This window comes from Melanerpes formicivorus, unplaced genomic scaffold (assembly GCF_026170545.1).
Source record: "Melanerpes formicivorus ecotype bairdi unplaced genomic scaffold, bMelFor1.0.p_v2 SCAF_1, whole genome shotgun sequence".
In the NCBI taxonomy this organism is placed as follows: domain Eukaryota; kingdom Metazoa; phylum Chordata; class Aves; order Piciformes; family Picidae; genus Melanerpes; species Melanerpes formicivorus.
This window is the reverse complement of record NW_027142353.1, coordinates 57,073,875-57,101,617: the sequence shown is the minus strand read 5'-3', so window position 1 is coordinate 57,101,617 and position 27,743 is coordinate 57,073,875. Positions and strand designations below refer to the sequence as shown.

The window sequence follows — 27,743 nt, the reverse complement described above, 5'->3', positions numbered from 1 at the left end:
AGTATATAAATTTTCATGTTAAGGGGAAATGAGAATTTCAGTACTTGTCTTTTGACAGCACTTTACAGGATTTCTTCAGAGGATAGAATAGAATAGAATAGAATAGAATAGAATAGAATAGAATAGAATAGAATAGACCAGACCAGGTTGGAAGAGACCTTCAAGATCATCGTGTCCAACCTATCAACCAATCCAACCCACCTAAACAACTAACCCATGGCACCAAGCACCCCATCAAGTCTCCTCCTGAACACCTCCAATGATGGTGACTCCACCACCTCCCCGGGCAGCCTATTCCAATGGGCAACACTCTCCCTGTATAGAACTTCTTCCTAACAGTCAACCTAAACCTTCCCTGGCACAGCCTGAGAGTGTGTCCTCTTGTTCTGGTACCAGCTGCCTGGGAGAAGAGACCAACATCTGCCTGTCCACAACCTCCCTTCAGGTAGTTGTAGAAAGCAATAAGGTCTCCCCTGAGTCTCCTCCTCTCCAGGCTAAGCAATCCCAGCTCCCTCAGTCTCTCCTCATAGGGCTTGTGTTCCAAACCCCTCATCAACTTCATTGCCCTTCTCTGGACTCATTCCAGCAAGTCAACATCCTTCCTAAACTGAGTTGTTTCTGGACAACACACTACTAGTAATGGGTAGTTATATTGTATGTACAAGTTCAACCTGGTACATACTGATTCATCAGTCTCACAAACAGGGTTTCCCACACTTTCTGTGGGCCAAAGCACACCTAAATGGACCCAGTACATAAGATACAACTGCAAAATTTGACGACAGACCTCCACAAGGATTCTATTTAAGGTCGGGTCTGGTTAACAACAAGGGCTCTGCAGGAAATTATTTACAGAATTAATCAGTTTGAGGATAACTTCTGAAACGTTCTGTCACAAACATATGGAGTGTAGATAAACAACACCAGTGCAAGCTTGTCTGATTTGGGTGCTTTACAATTAAAAAAAAAAAAAAGTGAGGGCCTAGCTCCACAGAGTTGGCGAATTTTTTAACTTTACTGCTACTTTCTACATGTTTTCTTGCCCATTACTTCTGAAATTCTGCTCTTTCAGCAGACATGACTGCTGTCATCTTCATCTCTCCTCTCAGCAGCCTTACACAGAGGATGCAGTCTCAAGCTGCGCCAGGGGAGGTTTGGGAGGTTTAGGCTGGGTGTTAGGAAGTTCTTCACAGAAAGAGCAATTTGTCATTGGAATGGGCTCCCAGGGAGGTGGTGGAGTCACCATCACTGGAGGTGTTTAGGAAGAGACTGGATAGGGTGCTTGGTGCAATGGTTTAGTTGATTAGCTAGTGTTGGATGATAGGTTTGTGAGAAACTGGTTAAAATATTTGGCTTTCGCAAGGGGAATTACTGAGCACAGTGGGGCTCGATCGTTGGGCTGGATGGTTGGGCTGATGGTCTGTATTGTGTGGGGTATTGGGAAAGAAAGGTGAGGCACCAACAGGTCTAAAGACTGTTCCGGTCAAAAGCACAGGTTTTGTCTTAGTCCTGATGGAGAGGGGTGGGAGCGTGCTGGGGAATATATGAATAGGTACGTTTTAATATATGAATATGTATGTTTGCCGTCTATATAAGTTCACCTCGTGTTGTTAGGGTGCACCTCTAGCAAACTCGCTATGTGCCCAGTGCTGTGTTACCTTTATTTTATAATAAACTGGTTATAAATTTTCAGCAGTGAGTTCATTTCTCACAGGTTGGACTTGATAATCTCAAAGCTCTCTTCCAACCGGGTCTATTCTATTCTATTCTATTCTATTCTATTCTATTCTATTCTATTCTATTCTATTCTATTCTATTCTTATTCCCCATTCTTAAAACCTAGTGTGGAATTTGTGCATACTTTTACATTCTACCTTGTTACCCAAGTCACAATCACAGGTTTAAAAAGACTTAATACACTGAAAATCAAAGAGTCTGAGTCTACTGTGTGAGCAGTGCAGAAATATGGATACTGTAGGCTTTGTTAGAAAACTTGCCTCTCGGCAATCTGCCCTAGTTCATGATTTGGTGTCTAAAACTTGTGGGGGGAAATCACTCTCTTTTTATTTTTTATTATTAAAACTATTAAAACTCTTTTTATTTTTTATTATTAAAACTATACAGCGTCATGCTCCATTCAGGCATCTACAACAGGAAGAGTAAAGCACTGCAAAAACAACTCTTATTCTGCAAATAGTGAATGCATATAGAATAATGAAACACCGAAGTATAGCTTCTATCTAGCCCACGAAAAACCCTATCAGGAAGGAAGGACGTCGGGAGTGGTCGAGAGCGGTCAGGCGAGGCAGCGCTCCCCAGACCGCTGTAACACAGCTCCACCTTAAGGCTCCAAAATGGTGGCGAAAACTGCCCGCGCCCGCCACAGCAATCACTGCCCGCGCTCTCCGGCCTCGACGTGATTGGCTGCGATAAGAACGAAAGCAGGCGAAGGGCTTGCTGATTGGCGATTTAGGTGGCTGGGTTTGGCGCGCGTCGCGTGGCTGTCGATTAGCGGAGCTGTGTTGCTTCTTGAGGGCAGAGCGGCGCCTCCCGCACGGCGTCACCCGCGCGGCGCGCCACGCCACCCCACCCCGACCCGACCCGACCCTACCCGACCCGTTCTGTTTCGGTGCCTTCTGTTAGGTTTCGTTTCGGTATGTCCCTGCGCCAGCCTGTTCACCGGCGGCTTCGTAGGACCTGCAGCGACAGCGGGACTTGGGGCCGTGGCTGAGAGGAAAAGGCAAAAGAAAGGGGGGGGAGGGTCCTGGAAGGTAGGGATTGTCGGAGAGGTGTAGGTGCTGCACATCAGCAAATACAGAAGGCTAGATAGGAGGCCTTAAAAGAACGGGGTTGGGGTCAGTGTGCACGGTGGATTGCAAACAGGACGTGAACCTGCAACACTGAGATACTTCAGAAAAGAGAAGTCATCATACTGAGGATATTTGGTCAGTAGGGAGGTTTGGAGGCCAGCAGCTTCTGCTGCTGAGACTGGTTAGCAGTTGAATAGCCTAGCTGGATAGTGCAAAAGTGGTAAGTGGTTTTGTGCATTTGAAAGCTTTGGTTTTCAAGGAGAAAAATAGGCATGTGTTTTCAATGAATTTAGTGTCTTTTTGTGGTTTACTCTTTAGCAAGTGATGGTAGCTAGCCTGTAGTTCTTGCTCAAGTGATGAGATGTGCATGTGATTTGTCGCTTTGTATTTTAAAGCCAGAGAGCAGCATGAGTAGAAAGAGTGAGTTTGCCCTGGTGGATGACGGTACTGGAGACCTCAATAGAAAACTAAAAGCTATAAGGTATGTGAATTGTGAGATTATTCTAGTAAGTGCCCTATTTTTGGGGTTGTAAGTATAATTATCAGGAAATTCTATTGGTGAAATGTAGAAAACAGTGTTTGCACTCTGCGTTGTTACGAGTCTTGTATGTGTTAGGTGTGTGTGTAAAACATGCAGTTTGGGGAAAATCTTAGCATTTGGAATAGATGCAGGGAAAAAGACATTTCAGATGCATCCTGGATTATTCTTATCAAATAGTTACCAGGATGCCAATAGCTCATACTGATCTGTATGGATACTTTACAAGTAAATAAATCACTGTTGAAGTACCTAATAAATATTTTTAGTTAAAGGACTAATAGAATTAATACTATTAAAATGGGTTATGTAATAACTTACTGGGTTTAGTTATCTTAAATGATGTGTACCATAAGTATCACCTTTATGGAGGATGAAATCAGTATTGTAGAGTTAAATTGTAGAGTTAAAATTCATCTTCTCTGTGTGGGAGGGTAACCAAGTTTTTGTGCACATGGTGTGTGTTTCATTGACTGCACTTTCTCCATTGTGTCATAAAAGTGAGCAAGTTTAAAATTAAAGAGAGCTGGAAATCAGAATTCATGTCTGGTTGGTAGCTCTCATGATCTTAAACCTGTACTTCTGAAGGCAATGTCTTAAGATGCTGGAAGAGGATGTTATAGAAGCAGATCAGAGAAAGAGTGATTTGTGTCATACGTCAAAAGGAGGGGATGTGAAAGGTAAGGCTTTTGGATCTTGACTTGTATTGCAGTGGGGGGGGGGGGGGGGGGTGGTTTGTGGTGTGCAATATTCGCTGTTATTTTATGGTTTCTATGGGCTGTTAAAGACAACAGATGGGCTGCCAGATTTGATTAAGTGTTGGTTATTTACTAGTTTTCCAGTACTTGGCCACAACAATCAATAACTTTCTCTTCCCATCCTGCTGCTTTTTTTCTTGATGAAGCTACTTGAAAAGTTTGTTTTAAAAGCAACCTAACTTTTTTTCCTTGAAGCTTTCTGCTTGAATATTTTCTTTTTTTCCCAAAAGTTGCAAAATTGTATTGAGCACACATATTTGTGGACACTCTAAGTAACAATTTCTTTTCCTGTACTACAGGTGAGCATTTTGAGTATGTGTTCTTTTGGCTTTCCTGTTCATGTGTTTATCCTGTCCTAAATGTAGCAATGTAATACAGCTAATCACACAGATAATGCCCTAATCATTAAATGCAAGTAAGCTTCTGTAATTGCCACATAACTTCCATATCTATCTGGACTTCTATTCCTAGCTTTAAATTTTTCTCATTGTGAAAGTCAGTGTCCAAATTCCCATTGATGTGAAGAATGCTATCTAGAAAGCTACTCTGGTGACCGTGTATTCCTGTTTATCTCATTCATTGAGGTGCCCTACTGTTACCAACATTCACAGCTGTGCTTCCTATACTTGCTTTCACAGCATTGCTTGATGTGAAGGATGAAGGCGCTGATTTTCTTTGTTCCTCTTCTACAAAAGTAAGTTGATGTAAAGTTTTTGTTCAGCAGTTACCACGATGGTTTGCAATAGTGATATTCACAGGATTTTTTGCATTTACATGGGGATTGAGTCAAGCAAGCTCAGCTCCCCTCTTGAAGTAGGGACCTGTGCTCCATAACCACCTGATTCTCAGCCAGTATTTGCTAGCATTTCTCTGTATGAAATGTAGCTATGCAGCACACATCTGATGTCCAAAGTCTGGTTTTAGGAAGGTTTATCTTCACAGTTCCCATTAATGCCAGCTCCATCCCACATCATGTGCAAGAAATCAGCTGCTGCATGTGTACGTTGTTGGGTTGAGGTTGTTTGGTGTGTGGGGGGTTGGTTGGTTGTGGGATTTTTCATCTCTTTTCCTGTCAGCTCCCAAATAAAATGTTTTGTTTGGGCTTTTTTAAAAGAAAAATAACCCTTATGTGTGGTGGTGCATGCTGTGGGAATGTATTTTTGTGGCTGCATTTGAAAACAGTGCTCTACTTGTGAATCTCTTCTGTGTAATGACATGCTACTACCATTTGTTTAACAAAAGTCTGTATTTTGGACAGCTAATAACAACTCATTTATTTTATGCAAATTATGCTGTGGCCATTTCCCCCCCCCCCTTTTTTTTTTCTGCTGTCAAATTAAGATTTAACCTTTATTGTGAAAGAGAAGTAAGCTAAATCTTTGGAATTAGGCCTCATTATTAAACTTTATTGAAAAGTAAGTTGTTATCAGGTTCAGTAATGCAATGCATTGAGTTTTGCATAGCAGGGGGGGAAATGCTAAGAGCTAGCAGGAAAACAGCATTCATTTTGGTATGAACTCTTCATGTTTACCACAAAAACTGATGGCTACAGGGCTTTGGCTTGGAAGCTGTTCTCTTGTACCTCGCATTGCTTGATGTATTTAACAGCACTGCTTTGAAGCTTGATCTCAGTGAAGTGGCAGGGAGGGAACTGGTGGTGGAAACGAGCTTACAGAATGTTTTTAACTAGGACTTAGGTTTAACTCTGTATTTGCACTTACTTTACTCTTTCCCTCTGAATTCAGACTAAAACTGGTTTTGAAGTTGGGCTGTGTGGTGACAACTCACAAAGGTTAGCAAGGTAAACCTTTATTTCATAGTTTCATTCAGGGTTGGAAGGGACCACAAGGATCATCTAGTTCCAACCCCCCTGCCATGGGCAGGGACACCCCACACTTGGTTTTTTGTCTTCAGATGCCAGACCAGGAGCAAGGACTTGACCAAGCAAGCATTTATAGCTATTTATCTTGGTCTTTTTCTGTGTTGGTTTTCGTTTGAGGTTTTTAATGTGTTCTTTAAATTTCACTAGCATCTCCTCAGTCTGAGTGTCTAGTAATGTGGGAGCACAGCTTGCTTGATACTGAAGTACTGAAAGCATTTCACTGAAATGCAACAAAAAAGACTGGTTTGGCTTAAAAGCATTCAAAACTGAAAGTTTTAAGCACTGTGGTAGCTCCCTTGTAAGACTTCAGAGGGAGAGTAGAGAACTACTGAAGTGCCAGGCTGTGGTAGGTAGGACTGTATAACTGAACTGCCTCCTTCCCTTCCCAGCCCTCTGCTGCTCACACTGCACCTTCTGCTTAGGTAACCAATCACAGCTATAAATGGCAGCAATTCTCATATCTAAATTACATTCACTTGCATATTTGTCCAGCCTATGTGAACTTAAAGGAAGTCTTAAAGCTAGTGGCTTTCCTCCCACTGCTATTGCTGTGGAGAGTGACATTGAAAAAAATAGGAATAGGTCCAGAATATTCTTACAGATCTGTTACATGAGATAGTTGTGTAGGGGATGTATAGGAAGTATTGGTACATAGAAGGTGCATCACCAACCTTGCTCAAAGTGAAAAACAATGTCAAGATTTCATGCATGGCTGTCAGTCTCTGCAGCAATTTTTTTACAAGTCATAGTATCATGGTATCAGTCAGGGTTGGAAGGGACCACAAGGATCATCTAGTTCCAACCCCCCTGCCATGGGCAGGGACACCCCACACTAGATCAGGCTGGCCTTAAACACCTCCAGGGACAGCACCCCAACCACCTCCCTGGACAACCCATTCCAGTGCTTCACCACTCTCATGGGGAAGAACCTCTTCCTCACATCCAGCCTGAATCTCCCCACCTCCAGCTTCATTCCATTCCCCCTATCTCTGCCTGGTATCCTGAGAAGTCCCTCCCCAGCCTTCCTGTAGGCCCCCTTCAGATACTGGAAGGCCACAATGAGGTCACCTGGGAGCCTTCTCTTCTGCAGACTGAACAGCCCCAACTCCTTCAGTCTGTCCTCATAGAAGAGGTGCTCCAGCCCTCTGATCATCTTCATGGCCCTTCTCTGGACACGTTCCAGCACCTCCAGATCCCTCTTGTAATAGGGGCTCCAGAACTCTCACAGTCCATCAGAAACAACAAACTGAGCACAGGAAGAGCATAGTACTTTCTCCTGTGATTAGGCCAGCTTTTAGAGACTGGGTTTTTTTGAGACTCTTGCAGATATTTAACTGCACATGTACTTGACAGAAGGGCAGATATGGGTCACCGTACAACAACATTTTCAGAGCTTTCTTAGCAGGTTGTCAGTAAATGATGTTAGTGTAATCTGTTACATCTGCTAAAGATTTTAACAGCCTAATCCATATCAGATGGGTTGGATAAAAAAAGATACTTGGGCAACAAATAAAAAATGAGTCTTGTAATGTGAGTAGTCATGCATTTTACTCTGAGGGATAAACATCACTACCACCTACTAAGACTTTATTTAGCCTTGCCAAAATTGTCAGGTGAAGAACAGTTGCTGATGATGAATTTTAAAATTATGCTAGAAAAGGAAACTTTGAAAAATGAGATATCTGTAGTGTATCAGTGGTAATTCTAGTGTTTAAAAATGGGTGGGTGTGTTTGTATATATGTGTATTTAATAACAAATTTTGAAGTCTGCAAACTGTGTCTAAATACTTATGGGAAGTTTGATATTTTGTTTCAAATGTGTAGGTTTATTTTTTTGACTTAAATCTTTGTTTTGTAGGCACCCTATTCACAATAGTGAAGAGGAAGATGTTCAGCCTGTAGTTTCTTCACATGGTGCTTCAGCAGCGGACATAGTATGTCAATATGGAATTTCCTTATGTTCTCACTCACAGCTTATGCATCACCTTTTAATACAGAAGGTTAATACAGAAAACCTGCAGCCCTAATAATTACGTGCTGTTATTCCAGCTTACAGAACTGAGGTGCAACTACAGCCTAGGCAGCCAAGAGGGCCAATGGCATCCTTGTCTGCATCAAGAATAGTGTGGCCAGCAGGAGCAGGGAGGTCATTCTGCCCCTGTACACTGCACTGGTTAGGCTGCACCTTGAGTACTGTGTCCAGTTCTGGGCCCCTCAGTTTAGGAAGGATGTTGACTTGCTGGAACATGTCCAGAGAAGGGTAACGAAGTTGGTGAGGGGTTTGGAACACGAGCCCTATGAGGAGAGGCTGAGGGAGCTGGGGTTGCTTAACCTGGAGAAGAGGAGACTCAGGGGTGACCTTATCTCTCTCTACAACTATCTGAAGGGAGGTTGTAGACAGGCAGATGTTGGTCTCTTCTCCCAGGCAGCCAGTACCAGAACAAGAGGACACAGTCTCAGGCTGTGCCAGGGGAGGTTTAGGCTGGATGTCAGGAAGAAGTTCTATACAGAGAGAGTGATTGCCCGTTGGAATGGGCTGCCTGGGGAGGTGGTGGAGTCACCATCATTGGAGGTGTTCAGGAGGAGACTTGATGGGGTGCTTGGTGCCATGGGTTAGTTGTTTAGGTGGGTTAGATTGGTTGATAGGTTGGACGTGATGATCTTGAAGGCTTCTTCCAACCTGGTTTATTCTATTAATAAAATAACTTGACAAAATTGAAAGCAGCTCAAACCCAACCAGGTCATAGCTGAGGAGGAGTAGTGTATTCAGCTGCCCTTTTTCTTGAGAGATGCCTGAGGCTTCACAATACCTGGTCTGGGGGCTCTTTTGTTTTCCTTTAAATTCAAGACAGCTGCAGGGTTCATCCCACACATCTTTAAAGTTGGTCATTCAGGGCTGCAATGGTGTTGGATAAATGGAAAGATATATTCTGAATTGATACATCCATGTCTTTTGAGTTTTGGAAGCATTTTTGTTTATGCATCATTGAGCATAATGAGAACCACAAAATTGAGAGGGATGGATGGAATTCCATGACATTTTTACACCTCTTACATCTCCTTGCATCTGCTCAGAGTAGAGTGGGAATAGTTGTCAGAGGCAAGTATTTCTAATACAGTTCACACCCAAGTTACAGAATGGAGGAGGATTTTCTTTCCTTTTTGTGCTCCCAGGAAGAAAATATAGTTGGTCTGAGATGTTCATGTACATTAACTGTTCCAGAGATGGAAATGACAACATCCTTAACATCATCACAATGTGTGTGACGGAGGTCTCTTTCAGACTGTGGGCAGTGCTTCCTTTCTCTTAGACCAGTGTCTGGTCACAGACAGAATAAGGTTTTTTTTAATCTGATCTTTAATTTCTCTCTAGTTTGTGGTTTTTTACCTTAACATTAGTGATGAATCCTTTAGAAATTGGAGATGTTTTCATGTTAGTTAAGTTGCTCTTTGGCAAGGCAGACTGGTTGCCTATTAGTGATAGACCTAGGCAGCACCATCCCTGACTTTCTGGGACATCCCCACCTGATGATCTTACTTCACTTTTAGCAAAGTAGCAGCAATCTAAGCAGTACTGTTTAACACTAGCTTTAGTATCATAGTATCAGTCAGGGTTGGAAGGGACCACAAGGATCATCTAGTTCCAACCCCCCTGCCATGGGCAGTGATGCCCCACACTAGAGCAGGCTGGCCAGAGCCTCATCCAGCCTGGGCTTAAACACCTCCAGGGACGGGGCCTCAACCACCTCCCTGGACAACCCATTCCAGGGCTTCACCACTCTCATGGTGAAGAACCTCCTCCTCACATCCAGCCTGAATCTCCCCACCTCCAGCCTCATTCCATTCTCCCTAGTCCTATCACTTCCTGAGAAGTCCTTCCCCAGCCTTCCTGTAGGGAAGCCTTCCTTTAGTAGTGCCAGTGACAAAATTAGACCTTTCTGTGTCTACATTTACTTCTGTGGCAGTTCATGTTCAAGTATTTTCTTTCATTTTCTGCCATCAGCATAATGCTAGGAGCTTATAATGTTTACTTATCATTTTTTCCTCCCCAAATTATATTCCTAAATATTCTGCTTTTCTTTTTAGGCTGCAGCATTCCCATCCTTTTTCTTGCATGTTTTCTTTCCTCTGTGTTGTTAACTTTATTTTGGTTTTCTTTCACATACTGCATTTTTCATTTGTGTTCTTTTGTGTGTGTGTGCGTGCAAATAAATGGCATGTATTTAACGAGCAGTCTGTGTTGCAGAAATACAGTGTAAATGTTCTCGGTGTAATTCAGGTGACCTAAGTATTTTGGGCCTATTTGCAGCAACAGAGCTGCTCCAAGCCTTACACAGATCATCAGTCACTCATATCAAGCATCTCTTTGTCAGAATGGCAAATGAGCATAGCGTGTCTTGTCTTCTAACATAGGCAACTTTACATTGACTTGCAAATCTTCCCCCAGGACAGCAAAACTATGGAAGATATTGATGAAGCTCTGCGCATAGGTCTTTGTAATCTCAGCCACCTACAGGATGCAGACAAGGTGGGTTGAAATGAATAACTAATGAAACATTAAATCCTTGCCTGAAGCTTTTTGGTGTGAACAGTCACACATTGACACAGGGACCTCCAGAGATCAAGTTCAACCCTCCTGTCAAAGGCAGGATCGCCTAGTGTAGTCCACTCAGTAATGCATTCAGGTGGGTTTCGAAAGCCTCCAGAGAAGGAAACTCCACAACACCCCTGGACACCCTGCTCCCATGCTCTGTCACCCTCACTGTAAAGAAGTTTCTCCTCATGTTGAGGTGAAACCTTCTGTGTTCAAGTTTGTACTCATTGTTCCTTGTCTTACTACTGTGCACCACCGAAAAGAGTTTGGCCCCATCCACTTGACACCCACCCATCAGATATTGATAGACATTGATCATATCCCCTCTCAGTCTTGTCAAGCCTAAACAGCCTCAGGTAAGGCAAGTGAGGCAGTGAGCCTCATAGACCTTGTGTGGTTTTTTTGTCTCACTGACCTGAAGACTTCAACTGACATCAGGATCCAGACGCTGTGAGCTGACTAGAAGTTAGAGCAAACAAAGGGGTTAATGAGTGATAATATATTTAAATGTCACTGCTAGGTGGTGTAGTGTGAGTCTGCTGGAGTATTGATCACTTTTCATTGCTTTTGAATTTTTAAAGTAATATGAAAATAATAGTAGTGAGTATTGGAATAGTTAATGCATGATTTTTCAACACTACACCAAACAGACGCTGAAATACTTGAAACTGATGGTAAATCCAGAAGGAGAAGAAGTTGCAGAAACTGCAGAGAGAATATTTGATGAACTTCTTGCTTCTCTCCTCTCAAGGTAGTAATCTGGTTTATAGGATGGCTGGGGGGAGTTACATTTACCAAGGAATTGTTTCTCATTCAGATAAAACAATCTAAATAAAACTTTGGCCTTCCCCCTAGCAGTATGTCCCAGTACCTGTCTTCAGGTTTTTTGCCCTTTTTCTAGTGGTATCTTGGAGCTGGTTTGCTTGATTGGGAAACACAGCCTCCTCTCTTTAAGAAAAGATAAAACTTAGTGATGTTACTTTTCTGAAACTTTATATTTTTTTTTAACTGACAGATTTTTCAAGCTCACAGGAGGCCAGGGGAAGAGTTGTCACAGCTTAGGATTTCAGAAGAACCACTGGGGGGGCATCTGACATCTTAATAGACTGAGCTGTAAAATCCAGCTGTTTAATTTGCAGTTGGATATGTACAAAAATACTAGGAGGCCTGAATGGAAATGTGCTTAAACATTTTCTTTATGAAATGTTTCTTCAAACAAAGTGACTTTTCAGTGTGAACTCCTAACTTCTGTGGTTCCAGTTAACTAAGTGGATTTTTCATCTTTTACACTTTGCACTGTTTGAGGAAAATGGTATTTCAGTGTGTGATGTGTCCACTCTGTGTAGTAGTGCAACTGCTGACTGCGTGTTGAAGTCTGAATCTGTGTAGCTGAGTGCTTACTAAATTCTGAAATACCAAATTCTGAATTTTAATTACAGGAAAAAGAAACTGTGTGCAGAAATAGTGAAGAGCATCAGCAGCTACAGCGCTGATATTGGAAAAGCTAAGGAAGTTGTTGAAGAGAAGAAAAAGTGCTTGGCTGGTGCCATTAGAATTGCAAAAGAACTTAAAATTACACCTTCTGTAAGAGCCTGTTGTGATCTCCCACAGGTAGTTACGTTTTTGCACTGTGGAACAATTTATTTTTAATGAGTGTGTTCAACTTTCAATACAGAGTTTCTGATCAGCCTTTCAGTTTGCAGACTTAATGCTGGGATTTTTGCAGTAATGTATTCTTACCTCACCTTGATGTACATAAACACACAGAGTTTATATTTGGCCTTGGCCAGAAACTTGAGTCTGGTGCGAAACAAAAAAGATGGTCCTTGACTTGAGGAGCTTTCTATCTGAAATGGCAAGTAGAGGGGAAGAACAGAGACTGTGACACAGTACTGATCAGTGAAAGGGCAGTGTTCAGAAGTCTAAGCCTTCCCTATTTCAGAGCTTTCCAATCTTTTCCCTGAGACACTAGAGAATTAATAGCCACATTATCCTGAACATCTTGGTCTCAGACCTTCGATTCTTCCTCCCCATGATACCTGCTGTTCATAGAAACCCGCACTATATGCCATGCTGTTGAAGTCTCCTGTCTCTGGCAATAGAGAGGAAAAGATGCTTGGAGGTAGAATCTAAGAACCTGGGAATGTATTGAATACAGGAATTTGAAGGTTAATAATTTTGTAATTGGTAGGTTACATAGGGGTCATTACCCTGAACAGATATTACAGCATTCTGTTACAAGGTTGTATAACAACCCTGGTGAGACCCCACCTGGAGTACTGTGTCCAGTTCTGGAGCCCCTATTACAAGAGGGATCTGGAGGTGCTGGAACGTGTCCAGAGAAGGGCCACAAGGATGATCAGAGGGCTGGAGCACCTCTCCTGTGAGGACAGACTGAAGGAGTTGGGGCTGTTCAGTCTGCAGAAGAGAAGGCTCCCAGGTGACCTAATTGTGGCCTTCCAGTATCTGAAGGGGGCCTACAGGAAGGCTGGGGAAGGACTTCTCAAGATCTCAGGTAGTGATAGGACTAGGGGGAATGGAATGAAGCTGGAGGTGGGGAGATTCAGGCTAGATGTGAGGAGGAGGTTCTTCACCATGAGAGTGGTGAAACCCTGGAATGTGTTGTCCAGGGAGGTGGTTGGGGCCCTGTCCCTGGAGGTGTTTAAGCCCAGGCTGGCTGAGGCTCTGGCCAGCCTGATCTAATGTGGGGTGTCCCTGCCCATGGCAGGGGGTTGGAACTAGATGATCCTTGTGGTCCCTTCCAACCCTGACTGATACTATGATACTATGAAACACTTCTTGAACGACTTCATAATGCTTGTGTCTGTGTGTGATTGGTGTGTGTACATAAAATGGTATTTGTATGCAGTGGCAAGGAGTTCCACTTTTTAATACTTGAGATGTATATAAAATATTTCCCTCTGTTCTCTGTAAATGCATTACCCAGTTATTTCATGTAGAGCCTTTGTAGTCCTTGTGCTGAGAGAAATAATAACTGATCTTGTCATTCTTTGAATGGCTTCTTCAGTTGTGGATAATGCAGATGTATAATTTGCTTTTTGTGTAGTAGAAGCTGTAACTGTACTTCTTAATTTCAGGTTATTTGTCACTTAAAGTTGCCAGTTGAGGCTGAACTCTCGAGAGTGCGTGGTTTGAATGAAAAAGTCTTTTCAAGGTAAATGACTGGGGGGGGAGTTATATTGGGAGGGAAAAGGATGCACTGGTTATCTTAATTACAAAAAACTGTTCATAAAACAGGCAAGCAGCAGAAATTGAGTTTTTCATTTTGATTTTACTGAAAAACTACTCGTTCAGATGTGTGTTAACTCATCACTAGCAATGTCTAGTGGCCTTCATCTGAGAGAGCACATGCAAGTTACTGCTGTGTAAAAAACTGTGTGCAGTTCTGAAATTCTTAACAATTCTTAATTCTTAATTCTCCTTCACTTAGAAGTAAATGGGGGAAACAATGGAGTGTTCTTTTATTAATCCATTTCTCCTATTGAGGAAAGACTTGCTGGTGTTTTAGGGCACTGATGTCTAGCAAGAAATCTGTGGAAAATCCTAGTTACTGTGTTGCCCTTGGTGGAAGTGAGAAATACGATTTCTAGATGAGGCATGACTAAGACTAAACATGTCCTTGCTATGGTACAGCAGACCCTCTGCAGCTTGGTCATAAGGCTGGTCAAAGTATTGTAAGCCTAGTGTATAAAGGCCACATTCTTGTGTAAGGAAGGAGGACAGCACAAAGATGCAGTTAGATCAGAACATCTCAGCGGCCCCATGTGTTTCAGGATGTGGAGCCACTCTAGGGGATAGAGTGGTTGTATGCCATCAGGTTCTGATTGGCACAGAGAAATGAAGCTCTGAAGTTAATGACTTGGATGCAAAGTGTGAAAAATAGGGAAAGCCCTTTTAAATCATTGAGTTCAACTGCTAACCTAATACTACCAAGTTCATCACTAAACCATATCGTTAAGCATAGTGTCTTTTAAATCACAGAATCAGAATGATTTGGTTGGAAGGGACCTTTAAATGTTCCCTAGTCCAGTCCCTCTGAAGAGCAGAGATCTTTAGTTAGATCAAGTTGCTCAGGGTCCTATCCAGCCTGACTTTGAAAGTTTGCAGGGACATCTACAACCTTCTTGGGCAACCTATTCCAATGTTTCATCACTGTCATCGTAAAAACTTCCCTTGCATCTAGTGTGAATCTCCAATCTTTTAGTTTAAAATCATCATCCCTTGGGCTCTTGCAACAGACTCTCTTAAAAAAATCATCCCCTTTATAAGCCCCCCTTAAGTACTGACAGGCTGCAGTAAGATCTCCCTTGGAACCTTCTACAGTCTGAACATCTCAAAGCCAGATGCCTGCTGGCATGGTGACTCTGACACTTCTTGGGGCAGCCTGTTCCAATGCTTGACAAAGTTGCAGCTCTTCCTGTCATATGTTAGTTGAACCATTAGAATATGGATAAAGGAATCTTTAAAATCCTCTTCTAGTAAATGTAGTGACTTGGCAGGTAGGGACTGTTTTGAAGAGAGTGGTGAATAAGAATATCATGGAAGCCTCTTTAATTGCACAATGGCAAATTCTCACAACCTAGAAGAAAGCTAAACCACTATACAGTCATATTTGTTTGCATTGGAAGACCTTTTAAGGACTTAAACAAAACAGTGTAGAAGGAGATCTACTGAAGGGTGATTATGAAGGACTCTCATGGTGGTGCCACTCAAAAAAAACTACCAAAAATTGAAAGAATCAGAACTAGGAGGTGCACAGGAGTTCAGGCACATTTTGTAGATATAAAATACTGTGGAAAAAAGTGTAGAGGTGTTGTTGAAGGAGGTGAGGGGAAGAAGAGTAGATGGGCTGTTCAGTGCTGCTTACACTTCAGTTTCCATAAATAGCTCATTGTAACTGGGTAGCAAAGCTAAGGATTTGATTGCATGATGTTATTTTTGCAGTTCTGTTAGCCTAACTTAAAAGATGTTGCTGTATTTCATGGGTAAGTGTAAAAACTGGTTATTAGTGTGACAAACAGAACAAAAAAGTATGTTTTGGACTTGAGTTATGGTTTTATTCTTTGGGAGTGTTGGATAATTTCTTCAAGCAGAATTAATTTATTGAACTAAAGTGGGTATATGTGTGAAAGCTGACTAAGTGAATGTTGTAGTAGAATGTAGAATGTTGAGTACTGTGTCCAGTTCTGGGCCACTCACTTTAAGATGGACATTGAGACACTTGAACGTGTCCAGAGAAGGGCAGCGAGGCTGGTGAGAGGCCTTGAGCACAAGCCCTATGAGGGGAGGCTGAGGGAGCTGGGGTTGTTTAGCCTGGAGAAGAGGAGGCTCAGGGGTGACCTCATAGCCCTCTACAACTTCCTGAAAGGTGGTTGTAGCTGGGAAGGGGTTGGTCTCTTCTCCCAGGCAACCAGCACCAGAACAAGGGGACACAGTCTCAAGCTGCACCAGGGGAGGTTTAGGCTCGAGGTGAGGAGGAAGTTCTTCACCGAGCGAGTTATTCGTCATTGGAATGTGCTGCCCAGGGAGGTGGTGGAGTCACCATCCCTGGAGGTGTTCAAGAGGGGATTGGACGTGGCATTTGGTGCCATGGTCTAGTCATGAGGTCTGTGTTGATAGGTCATTTCCAATCTTAGTTATACTGTGATACTGTGGTAGTCTCTGCATGACAGATAAAGCAGAAAGTGAGAGAGTTTTTAAATATGAATGTGGAGATAAATAAGCAACCAAATCTGTTGTTAATGGGAGAGAATAAACGAAACCAGAGTATGTATTTTGCTCCTCTATGAATATTGTTCTGAAAAATGCCTTAACATCTCAAACTGTCAGAGTGATATAGGTATTCATGTCACCTTGTGTAATGTTTCTTCTCTCGAGATTCTTCCTAAACACTGATGAAATTATATCTTTGTTAGAAAATTTGGGCAAGATGGAATGGGGAGCAAGAGAGCAGTAAGTATTTTTGTAATAAGATAGGTACTGTAACTTATCTGTTCTTCTAATGATGAGATATAAAAATACCTATATCTGCTGTGGGTTCTTAAGAGCACAGTGAAAGAAAGCAGAACTTCCGATGTTGGTATTTCAATTCCAGTTAACACTAACATTCCAGTTAGTGTTTCAGTTCTCACATTCCAGTTCCATTGGTGCTTAACTCAACTATATTTTACTGTATCACTGAAGTTACCAAGATTATTTTTTTTATGCTGTGTGCTTTTCAGCTTTGACTGGCATTTAATGATACACTCATAGAATCATTTGGGTTGGAAAAGAGCTTTACATCAATTCCATTCATGAACCTAACGCTAGCCACGTTCACTACTAAACCATGTCCCTAAGCACCACACCTATAGGCTCATAGTATATGAGATAGTGTTTATTATTTCAGCATACAAGAATTACTGATGAAAATGTAAATAAAATCAGCAGCAGATACTAAAATTTACATTGTTCCTTCTTCACAGTCTAAATACTGGTTGCTTGCATCAAATGCCAAAACTTCAGATAAACATGAACCAGAGAGAACCTGATTTATATTGTTTTAATTCCAATGGCTTTCATTTTATTAGTTCCCATTCTTCGTTTTTTCTCTGCCTTTTTTTGACAAAAACTTGAGAAAATGGAATGAAGTTGCTGTTAGGACTGTTAGCACTGGTTATGTTAAAAAAAGTCTCTTTACATAACTGCAATATCTGCAAATCCTGTAGATTCCGCTAAAGAGCAACTGTTAGGACAAAAGCATATGATGTGCCTTTCTATTTCTAACAGGAACTACTGCATTATTCTCTTCTCTCTTTTTCCTCCCCCAAATAGTTTGTGAAATGTATTCAAATAGTCTCTGAACATCTAAGCACAGGGGTATTTCTTGTACTGAGCTATTCTGTGCCAATCCATTTCAGGTCTCAGAAATCGTGTTACTGTGTTTGTCGTTGTGGAGGCTTGAGAGAGAAGGCCTAGCTTTCTCTCCCCCACAAAGAGGAAAAACCACAGCTAGCTCAGCTGGAAAAGCAAAAGGGAATGCTATATTTTTACAAGCAGTGTGGAAAATGCACAATATGTACACAATATATAGTATTTACAATATATATACAGCAAAGTGAAAAAAACCAAGGATACAGGAATGAAATGCCCTCCTCCTCCGGAGGAGGGTTCCCCCCCTGTACTCCCTTCTCTCCCCTTTACCTCCCTTTTTTCCCCAAAGAGGGTTAGAAAGAGAGAAAAAGGCAGTTATTAATAAAGCAGAATTCTAATAGGCCTATTAGTAGGATTAGTTGCTTATCTATTCAAGGTCACTCTGGCAAGGAGCCCAGAAGCAGGCAAGCTGAAAGAAGGAAGGAAAGGGACGAACTGAGAGAAAATCCCAGCTGCACAAAACTTAAAACTGCATTCTACCAATGAAACTCGTTTAGAATATCGATGTTTTCATTTGTCTTCACCAAAACATTCAGCCAGAGTGTCCCAGCACTGTCCCTTTCTTAAAGGCACAGCCTCAAATGGTCACAGTCATCTTGATATTTAAAAACATAACACAGTTTCTTTCAGCCAGCTCTTAGGAGAAGTTTTCTTAACACATTGATATGTTCCTAATAGAAGCTCTGCTTTGACTTCTGTGTTTTTCCAAAACAAGCCTGGAAAGAGTGAAAAATACTCAAGTTCATCACCAGAATGCACCTGCTCTACCCAAGTCTCCATTCAGCCTTGATATCATAGTTGAAGAAATAATTGAAGATGATCCAGAAAGTAAGTTTCTTAATATTGAAACTTTGGATGTTGTGTTACTGGGCGTGATGTTTGTTACATGTGTCATATTATGTTGTGTGTCTGTACATGGCTCATATGACTTCTTTAATGATGTCTGTACTTCATTTTATCACAAGTTTTCTCAAAGAAGAATCCTAAGTTCCTTTTGTTGACCTGGATGATGCTCTTTGACTCTTAGTTTTTAATAGCCCCTCTCAAAGGTTCTGACATTGGCTCCTGGAGAATGCTTTCCTGGCATTCTGTTTGGCTTCATGAATCTCCTCCCAGATCATTATCTTTTGTTAACTGGCAATAAGTTAGGTTCCTCAGCTTGTTGGGTTTTCCCTGGACTACATCGGAAAGAGCATAGCTAAGAGATGCAGGAAGTGATCTTGCCCTTCTGTTAGGCTCATGAAAGACAGAATCTGCAGTAGTGTGTCCAGGTTTGGACCTTGCATCATTGCAAGTTGCTGCCATGCTGAAGCAAGTCCAGCAGACTGTACTCTTGGCCTGGAAAGTGTTAGGAATGAGTTAGGACCAAGAAATTAAATAATAGGAGAGGGTATAGATAGAGGTAGCCTACATAATTAAGATGTTTGACTTCAGAATAATCTGTGCCCACAACATACTGAGAAAAGCCCTATGGTTACTAATCATAGGTCAGGAGGAAGTTTTACACAGAGAGAGTGATTGCCCGTTGGAATGGGCTGCCCGGGGAGGTGGTGGAGTTGCCATCACTGGAGGTGTTCAGGAGGAGACTTGACAGGGTGCTTGGTTGCATGGGTTAGTTGATTAGGTGGTGTTGGATGATAGGTTGGACGCGATGATCTTGAAGGTCTCTTCCAACCTGGTTTATTCTATTCTAATGCTTGGGGACGATGAAGGAGAGGAGGGGGTGGTACACATAAAAGTAATTACAGCATATAGCTGTGATGAAGGTGCACTACATTTCAGAGCTTGCACACAACTCTCTAAAACAGCATATTCCAGAATCCCAGTGGACTTCACAGACCTCTTGTCAAAACAAAATGCCTTTCAACTGCTGTGTTATGTGAGTTTTGCACATCTTGGATCTAAGGATTTTAATGATGGTTTTGTGGTCTTGTTATTGGCAGGTGCACATAGTCACTGTGTGTGCATCTGTTTCAGTAAGAATTTTTGCCTTTGTGGTACCCTTATGCAATTCATTTTACTGTGTTTGCTGCTTCACTACAAATGTATGAATATTTAACCTCTTTGATTAAACTTCTATCCTAAACCAATAAAGAAGAGGAGTTTCCCACAGAATGTCATGCCGATGAACAGGGGGAGAATCTCTTCAAGGAGCTTCCTTTTCAACACAAAACTGGTAAAGTTTACTTTTCAAGCAGGAACTTAGCCTCTAAGTAGTGAGAGCAGATACTGCAATTTGTTGGAGAGTTCAACACATTATAATTCTAGTTGGGATCAGAAATGTATTGGGAAATGTGACTCCTACTCCACACCTGCTGCTTAGCATCAGCAGTTTTGCTATACAAAAACAGTCCTTGGTCTGCTCTCCTGGCTAGTGTAAGGACTACACTGTCTTTTAAGATGTGCCCTAAAACCACTTAGTTGAAAGATGCAATACAGGAATTCCCAAGCAACTTGCAGAAGCTCAGTGCTGGAGGTGTTTCTCAGCAGCTGGCAGATATTTAACATTCCAATAGCAGTGCTTGCTGTAAACAGTGGGGTCTGTTTATTAGGTCAGTCATTTATATACTGAATTTCAAACTCTTGTCTTGTTCTTTCTGCATCTGTGGCTTTCTGAATGACAAATGAACAGGTAAATGTACAAAACAGTGATTTAAGAAACTTAAGTTTGATTCAGAAATTCTGTAGGCACCATTTGTGCTTTGAGCTTTGTTTATCATTGAGTGTAAATAGCATTAAAAGTTGAAAAGTAGAGATTGCAGCATTGGGAAAGAAAGGAACTGCACAAGTTGACAGAAGCAGTTCTGCACCAGAAGGCAGTAACTAGTTTGAACCAAGTGTAAGCAGACTTGTCAGATGAAAAAAGTACTTAAGGTAATTTTACCATGATTAATGGAACATAAACCTAATCACATGTCTGATAATACCTGTTGGAGTCACTTGAGGAAGGATAATCTGTTTTGTCTTATTCAGGTTCATCAGAACTGGTGACTGTAAGTCATGTTATAAATCCATGCCACTTCTATGTTCAGAGATTCTTGCTAAAGAAAAAAGCAGAGATTTTGGAAAAGAAACTGGAAAACTTCTGTTGTAATGAGAATTCATATCTCTTGCCTTCAGATGTTCTGGAACTAGGTAAATTAATTAGCTTAAATTAGCATTAACTTAAAATGCTACTTGCAGTTTGCCTTCCTTTATAGTCTTTTTTTTTTTTCCCTTAGTAAAGCAATCCTTATGTTTTGAAATCTACATCTAGTGCTTTTCCAGAAACACATTGTTTGGTAAACTAGACTTTCATTAAATCATGTAAATGAGAGCAGTAGAAAGACTCTGCAGTTCTGGACCACAGCAAATGGAGTGCTTAAAGTAACCAGCAGTTGAAACACCTGGCTGTAAACTTAATGATTTCCAGCATGTGGTGATAATTGTTAACTGATAGTTTTTCAGTATACTGATTTTAATGAGTAGCCTAATTCTTCTGTTACTCAGAAAATCAACTCTTTCATGCAAGCAACATTTTCCCTTCAAGGGGATAGATGCTGAACATGAGCCTGCAGTGTGCCCCGGCAGCCAAGAGGGCCAATGGCATCCTGGCCTGCATCAGGAACAGTGTGGCCAGCAGGAGCAGGGAGGTCATTCTGCCCCTGTACACTGCACTGGTTAGGCCACACCTCGAGTCCTGTGTCCAGTTCTGGGCCCCTCAGTTTAGGAAGGATGTTGACTTGCTGGAACTAGTCCAGAGAAGGGCAACAAAGTTGGTGAGGGGTTTGGAACACAAGCCCTATGAGGAAAGACTGAGGGAGCTGGGGTTGCTTAGCCTGGAGAAGAGACTCAGGGGTGACCTTGTTGCTCTCTACAACTACCTGAAGGGAGGTTGTAGACAGGTGGATGATGGTCTCTTCTCCCAGGCAGCCAGTACACAGTCTCAGGCTGCGCCGGGGGAGGTTTAGGTTGGATGTTAGGAAGAAGTTCTATACAGAGAGAGTGATTGCCCATTGGAATGGGCTGCCTGGGGAGGTGGTGGAGTCACCATCGTTGGAGATGTTCAGAAGGAGACTTGATGGGGTGCTTGGTGCCATGGGTTAGTTGTTTAGGTGGGTTGGATTGGTTGATGGGTTGGACATGATGATCTTGAAGGTCTCTTCCAACCTGGTTTATTCTATTCTATTAAAGTTCACTAAGGAGATAGAAACTATGCTGGAAGTAAAAATGATACATGATAATACATGGCTAATTCGGTAAACTTAGTTTCCAGCCCACATGTTGCCAGTATTACTCACTTGTCAAAGACATTTAGAAAACTGATTACAGGTATGTAATAACCTTCAACTTCAGTCTTTGCCACTTCACTTAGAAATACAGGAAGTTTGTCAGAAATTACTTTGTAATACAAACCACACACCTCTTTAGCTTACAGACATTGTATAAATGAATGTTGGGAGAGAAGTTCTAGTGTCTCTCAAGATAAGGGGTTTTAATGTCATCTCTCTTTATTTTAGCAGTAGCACCTTCACTACTTGTGTGGAAGGTAGGCAGCAAAGAAACATCAGGCAGAGCTCTGTAGTGTGAAATGTCTGCAAATACTGGATTTAGTCTTGGTTTTTTTTCTATTTCTTTCTGTATAGGTGCTGAAACTTTTATTAAGAATAAGGAAACTGGAAAGTGGTGCCGTGGAACTGTCACTGAACTAATCCCCCTAAAAAGTGGAAATAAGAAGGCTTCTGGTCCTAAAAGATGCAAAATTCATGATATTGCACTGCTGGAAGTATTCCTGGTTGATTTTGGGAGCTCTGTCGTTCTGACTTCCTCAGGGTGTGGTTACAGACAAAGGTTTGTGTTTACAATTCTCCTTGGCTGTTGTCACTCAAGAAAATCTCTAAGAAACAAGCTCTTCATCAGCTTCCCTCAGGCAGATAAAGCAGATATCCAAATGACACTTAGATTCTGTACATGTGTCTTTCCCACAGGAAAAGTGTCAGCATATGTTAGCACACAAATACAGAAGCTTTCATGGGCTACTCAGTTTAGGAAGGATGTTGACTTGCTGGAGCGGGTCCAGAGAAAGGCAACGAAGTTGGTGAGGGGCTTGGAACACAAGCCTTATGAGGAGAGACTGAGGGAGCTGGGGTTGCTTAGCCTGGAGAAGAGGAGACTCAGGGGTGACCTTGTTGCTCTCTACAACTATCTGAAGGGAGGTCGTAGACAGGCAGAGGTTGGTCTCTTCTCCCAGGCAGCCAGTACCAGAACAAGAGGACACAGTCTCAGGCTGTGCTGGGGAGGTTTAGGCTGGAGGTCAGGAGGAAGTTTTACACAGAGTGATTGGCCATTGGAATGGGCTGCCCAGGGAGGTGGTGGAGTCACCATCATTGGAGGTGTTCAGGGGGAGACTGGATGGGGTGCTTGGTGCCATGGTTTAGTTGGATGATAGGCTGGACATGATGATCTCGAAGGTCTCTTCCAACCTGGTTTATTCTATTCTGTGTGCTAAGAAGTTTAACTTGAACTTGCATTGCGAAAAAGAACACATCAAACCTCAATGTTTGAAAAAAAGGGAGGAAGCATTTAATTGAGACTTTATAATTTGGCTTCAATCACATGACATGGTGCCAGTTACTGCAATAATGACCTTTATTTGGGGTTTTTTTTGGTGTTGGTATTTTTTTGCTGTTCTTTTAAGCTAATACTGCTTTTATTCCCATTGACCAACAGATACGATCCTACTGCAATGCCTGAACCTGCTGCTACTCTGCAAACCATTGAAACACATGACATTTGTTTGTTTGTGAGGAAGCCTGATCAGCACATGGAGGCAGAACTTGCAGCTGTTCCTCCTTTAGCAGTGCAGTGTTCATTGAAGGATATTGTTCCCAAAAATGCAGTATGTAAAAGCTGTTTGTCCTATTTCAGGATACTTTTTTTCCTTGATAAGATTTATATTGAAGAACTTAAAATAATTTGTGCAAGGTAATTTGCAGTGATCTTACTCCTTTAGAAACAGAAGAAATCTGGAGAAGAGAACAGGATTTCTTATTTTTCAGTTACATCATCTCTTGCAAAATGATGAGTTGCCTTTCTTTCATTGGAAAGGAAATAAGAACTTTTAGCAGTCTGTGTTTACACACACACACACATTTCAGGATTGAATCTCACTACTCTAGACAACATTCTTTTGGTCAGAAGTAAAATCAAATTGCAGAATTGATACTCTTCCTTCACAGCTATTTGTTAACTTTGTGCAAGTAGTAATTTTCAACAGTCATCTAAACAGGGAAGAAATAGCTCCAGAATTTTCAAGAGCATCTTTTCAGTGATTGTCCTTTGTTACTTTAAGGTTTTTTTGCCACGTGTTGAAAAGTGGTGTTCCCTCTGTTTCAGTATAGAATAGAACAAGTCAGGCAGTAAAGTAGTCTGGGTTTCCACTGGGTTGGAAGGAATTTCTATTTTCTACCTTTCATGGCTGGCATTGCCTGTCAGCAAAGGTCTCATGTGTCCTGGCCTTATATCTGAGGCTACTGCAGCAGGCCTTTGCATTGTCTGTAGATGTTCAGCAATTCCAGGACATGGTCCTTCATTAAGCCTGCAGTGTGCCCAGGCAGCCAAGAGGGCCAATGGCATCCTGGCCTGCATCAAGAGCAGTGTGGCCAGCAGGAGCAGGGACGTCATTCTGCCCCTGTACACTGCACTGGTTAGGCTGCACCTTGAGTCCTGTGTCCAGTTCTGGGCCCCTCAGTTTAGGAAGGATGTTGACTTGCTGGAACGAGTCCAGAGAAGGGCAACGAAGTTGGTGAGGGGTTTGGAACACAAGCCCTATGAGGAAAGACTGAGGGAGCTGGGATTGCTTAGCCTGGAGAAGAGGAGACTCAGGGGTGACTTTATTACTCTTCACAACTACCTGAAGGGAGGTTGTAGACAGGCTGATGATGGTCTCTTCTCCCAGGCAGCCAGTACCAGAACAAGAGGACGCAGTCCTGGCTGTGCCAGGGGAGGTTTAGGTTGGATGTCAGGAAGAAGTTCTATACAGAGAGAGTGATTGCCCATTGGAATGGGCTGCCTGGGGAGGTGGTGGAGTTGCCATCATTGGAGGTTTTCAGGAGGAGACTTGATGGGGTGCTTGGTGCCATGGGTTAGTTGTTTAGGTTGGTTGGATTGGTTGGTGGGTTGGATGCGATGATCTTGAAGGTCTTTTCCAACCTGGTTTATTCTAATCTAATAGTGATAAAGGACCATGTCCTGGAATCGCTGAACATCTATAACAACAAATAAAGTACTGTCAGCATTTATTCACATAGAAAGAGGACATACTGCTGTATTATTTTCAATATTCAGTTACCTATTAGGCTTTCTTTACTTTTGCTGCATTCACAATGGTTTGAGCTACGTCCAGTGGAGCTGTGTGGGAAAGGTATTGAACGGTTTTTACGGATGTGAGTAAAATGCCTTCCTTGTATGTGCTTTCATTTGTTTCCCTCCTAAAAAGCAGAGATTTGCAGTGTCAAATGAGAAATACATTAATTTGATACAAGGTAAATTCAGAGAAGCTTTCTCAAGGTAGATAAAATGCCAAGATGGAAGTTGAGAAGGAAATGTGGAAATTAAGCAAGTGATGTTGTACATTTCGTATAAACACACAAAAAGATGAGAGTACTGTTTGTGTTTTTTAAGATTCTCTGACTACTTCAGTTAATTTCTTCCTACCACAGAGTGAAGGTTGGGGAGAGGAAGTAAAGACGCAATTTTTAGGAATGGTGAAGAACAAAGTTGTTTTGATGAGCATATATGGAGCACAGGATGGTATTCTCATTGTGGATTTACAGAAGTCTCCATTTAGCAAGTCAGATAACATACCAGCCTCTGTCAAGGATGCACTGGTGTTCTTAGACTTAGCAAGGTATGTGTTTTCCTTTAGTTTATGCTCTTGAATAACAATGGAATAAGACTTACAAAATGAAGTTTAGCAAGCAAGCTGGTTTGTGATATATTGATGTGTAATGTATTAATCCTCAGCACTATGTATAGGTTTCCTTTATTGCCCTTTACTGATAAGTACTGTGGCATACTCAATTAGCACTAGCCTGGGCTTCATTTAGGTAATGAACTTTATTTTAGAAAATGATAACATTTAAAATTTCTCTACAAGTTTGAATAACAGGGGTGAAAGGATAAGCCCGTAGGGTCAACCACAGGCAGAAAAACATACAGAAGCCATTTGCATCTCTGCGTGGTTTGACTGGTAGGCTGTGACAGGCTAGTCAGCATGTCTGAGCCAGCCCCATGGTGTGGTGCATGCAGCACAATGAAAACAGGAGAAGCAGTGATAAGGCATGTGCACTTGCAGCCCGCAAAGCCAATCAGATCCTGGGCTGCATGAGGAGAAGTGTGGCCAGCAGGTCGAGGGAGGTGATCCTCCTCCTCTACTCAGCCCTGGTGAGACCCCACCTGGAGTACTGTGTCCAGTTCTGGAGCCTCTATTACAAGAGGGATGTGGAGGTGCTGGAACGTGTCCAGAGAAGGGCCACAGGGATGATCAGAGGGCTGGAGCACCTCTCCTATGAGGACAGACTGAAGGAGTTGGGGCTGTTCAGTCTGCAGAAGAGAAGGCTCCGAGGTGACCTAATTGTGGCCTTCCAGTATCTGAAGGGGGCCTACAGGAAGGCTGGGGAAGGACTTCTCAAGATCTCAGGTAGTGATAGGACTAGGGGGAATGGAATGAAGCTGGAGGTGGGGAGATTCAGGCTAGATGTGAGGAGGAGGTTCTTCCCCATGAGAGTGGTGAAACCCTGCAATGGGTTGTCCAGGGAGGTGGTCGAGACCCCATCCCTGGGGGTGTTTAAGGGCAGGCTGGCTGGGGCTCTGTCCAGCCTGATCTAGTGTGGGGTGTCCCTGCCCATGGCAGGGGGGTTGGAACTAGATGATCCTTGTGGTCCCTTCCAACCCTGAATGAAACTATGAAACTATAACTGGGAGATTGATGTTGGCATCAAGACAGAGTGGATTTGAAGTCAGTGGAAGAGACAGGAGACACAGATCAGCATGAGCCTTTTGGTGTTTGGGTACAGGAGTACGGCATGCAAATCTGTGGGAAATAATAGTTCATTTTGCTGCACAAAAAGGTCTTTGTTTGTATTGCACCATAACTAGCTACAGTGGTGAGATCAATGGGAGATAATATTTTGTTACATCTATATTCTTTAGGCAATTCCTTTTTCTCCCAAGTGTGGAAAAGGAAATGTGAAAGAAAGTGGGTTTGTCAGTGTAGAAGGTTTTAGCCTTTTAGTTTGGGGGATTCTTTTTTGTAGCACATTGTAAATGTATGTTACTGCATCCCAAATAACAAAATCTTCTCAGGAACCAGCTGCCTTAAATCATTCTTCATATGTTACATGTGTGACAGAGGAGCATTGGGGAGAATTGGCTGGACCAATTGGGAAATACAAACTCTTCATGCAATCATGAATCAAGTTATTTATATATGACTGTTTTTTAATGGGAATCTTGGCATTTTAATATAAGAGGTCCTTCTCAGTTGATTTGGACAGAATTTGTTTACAATTTCATTTTGCTTTTTTCCTCCCTTAGGTTTAGATCACAGCTTCCCAGTCATTTAGAAGATAATACTGTCTTGCAGTATAGTCCACCTGAGATTCCACAAGAAAGTGAAGTTGTCTCTGTCATAGTTTGTCACGTTAATAATCCAAGTGATTTCTATGTGCTGTTGGTAAGTTTTGAAGGTCTGTTTAAACAAAACTGAACAGGGATTTTATGTTGAGCTACTTGTAATTGCCCATTAAATAAACTGCAAATTCTATCACTTGTTACTAGTTTTAGGATTCCTGGATGAGATTCATTCCTACAATGCTAGATCAATACTAGAACTGTGTCCTGGTCTGGGCCCCTCAGTTTAGGAAGGATGTTGACTTGCTGGAATGAGTCCAGAGAAGGGCAACGAAGTTGGTGAGGGGTTTGGAACACAAGCCCTATGAGGAGAGGCTGAAGGAGCTGGGATTGCTTAGCCTGGAGAAGAGGAGACTCAGGGGAGACCTTATTGCTCTCTACAACTATCTGAAGGAAGGTTGTAGCGAGGTGGTGGTTGGTCTCTTGTCCCAGGCAGCCAGTACCAGAACAAGAGGACACAGTCTCAGGCTGTGCCAGGGGAGGTTTAGGCTGGATGTTAGGAAGAAGTTCTATACAGAGAGTGATTGCCCATTGGAATGGGCTGCCTGGGGAGGTG

General features: G+C 42.2%; 1 protein-coding gene across 1 annotated transcript in view; it reads left to right on the top strand.

Moving 5' to 3' along the window:
* Positions 1 to 2,769: 2,769 nt before the first annotated feature.
* Positions 2,770 to 27,743, top strand: part of RNF17 (ring finger protein 17) — a 54,124-nt gene continuing 29,150 nt past the window's right edge. The window contains exons 1-18 of the mRNA XM_068147881.1: positions 2,770 to 3,030; positions 3,206 to 3,291; positions 3,937 to 4,028; positions 4,745 to 4,800; positions 5,852 to 5,907; positions 7,847 to 7,922; positions 10,436 to 10,516; positions 11,233 to 11,333; positions 12,022 to 12,193; positions 13,681 to 13,757; positions 16,481 to 16,555; positions 18,231 to 18,343; positions 19,611 to 19,691; positions 20,489 to 20,650; positions 22,141 to 22,327; positions 23,225 to 23,393; positions 25,216 to 25,403; positions 27,092 to 27,230. Coding sequence (XP_068003982.1) covers positions 3,218 to 3,291; positions 3,937 to 4,028; positions 4,745 to 4,800; positions 5,852 to 5,907; positions 7,847 to 7,922; positions 10,436 to 10,516; positions 11,233 to 11,333; positions 12,022 to 12,193; positions 13,681 to 13,757; positions 16,481 to 16,555; positions 18,231 to 18,343; positions 19,611 to 19,691; positions 20,489 to 20,650; positions 22,141 to 22,327; positions 23,225 to 23,393; positions 25,216 to 25,403; positions 27,092 to 27,230 — 1,899 coding nt within the window. The 5' untranslated portion in view covers positions 2,770 to 3,030; positions 3,206 to 3,217. The remainder of the gene's footprint in view (positions 3,031 to 3,205; positions 3,292 to 3,936; positions 4,029 to 4,744; positions 4,801 to 5,851; positions 5,908 to 7,846; positions 7,923 to 10,435; positions 10,517 to 11,232; positions 11,334 to 12,021; positions 12,194 to 13,680; positions 13,758 to 16,480; positions 16,556 to 18,230; positions 18,344 to 19,610; positions 19,692 to 20,488; positions 20,651 to 22,140; positions 22,328 to 23,224; positions 23,394 to 25,215; positions 25,404 to 27,091; positions 27,231 to 27,743) is intronic.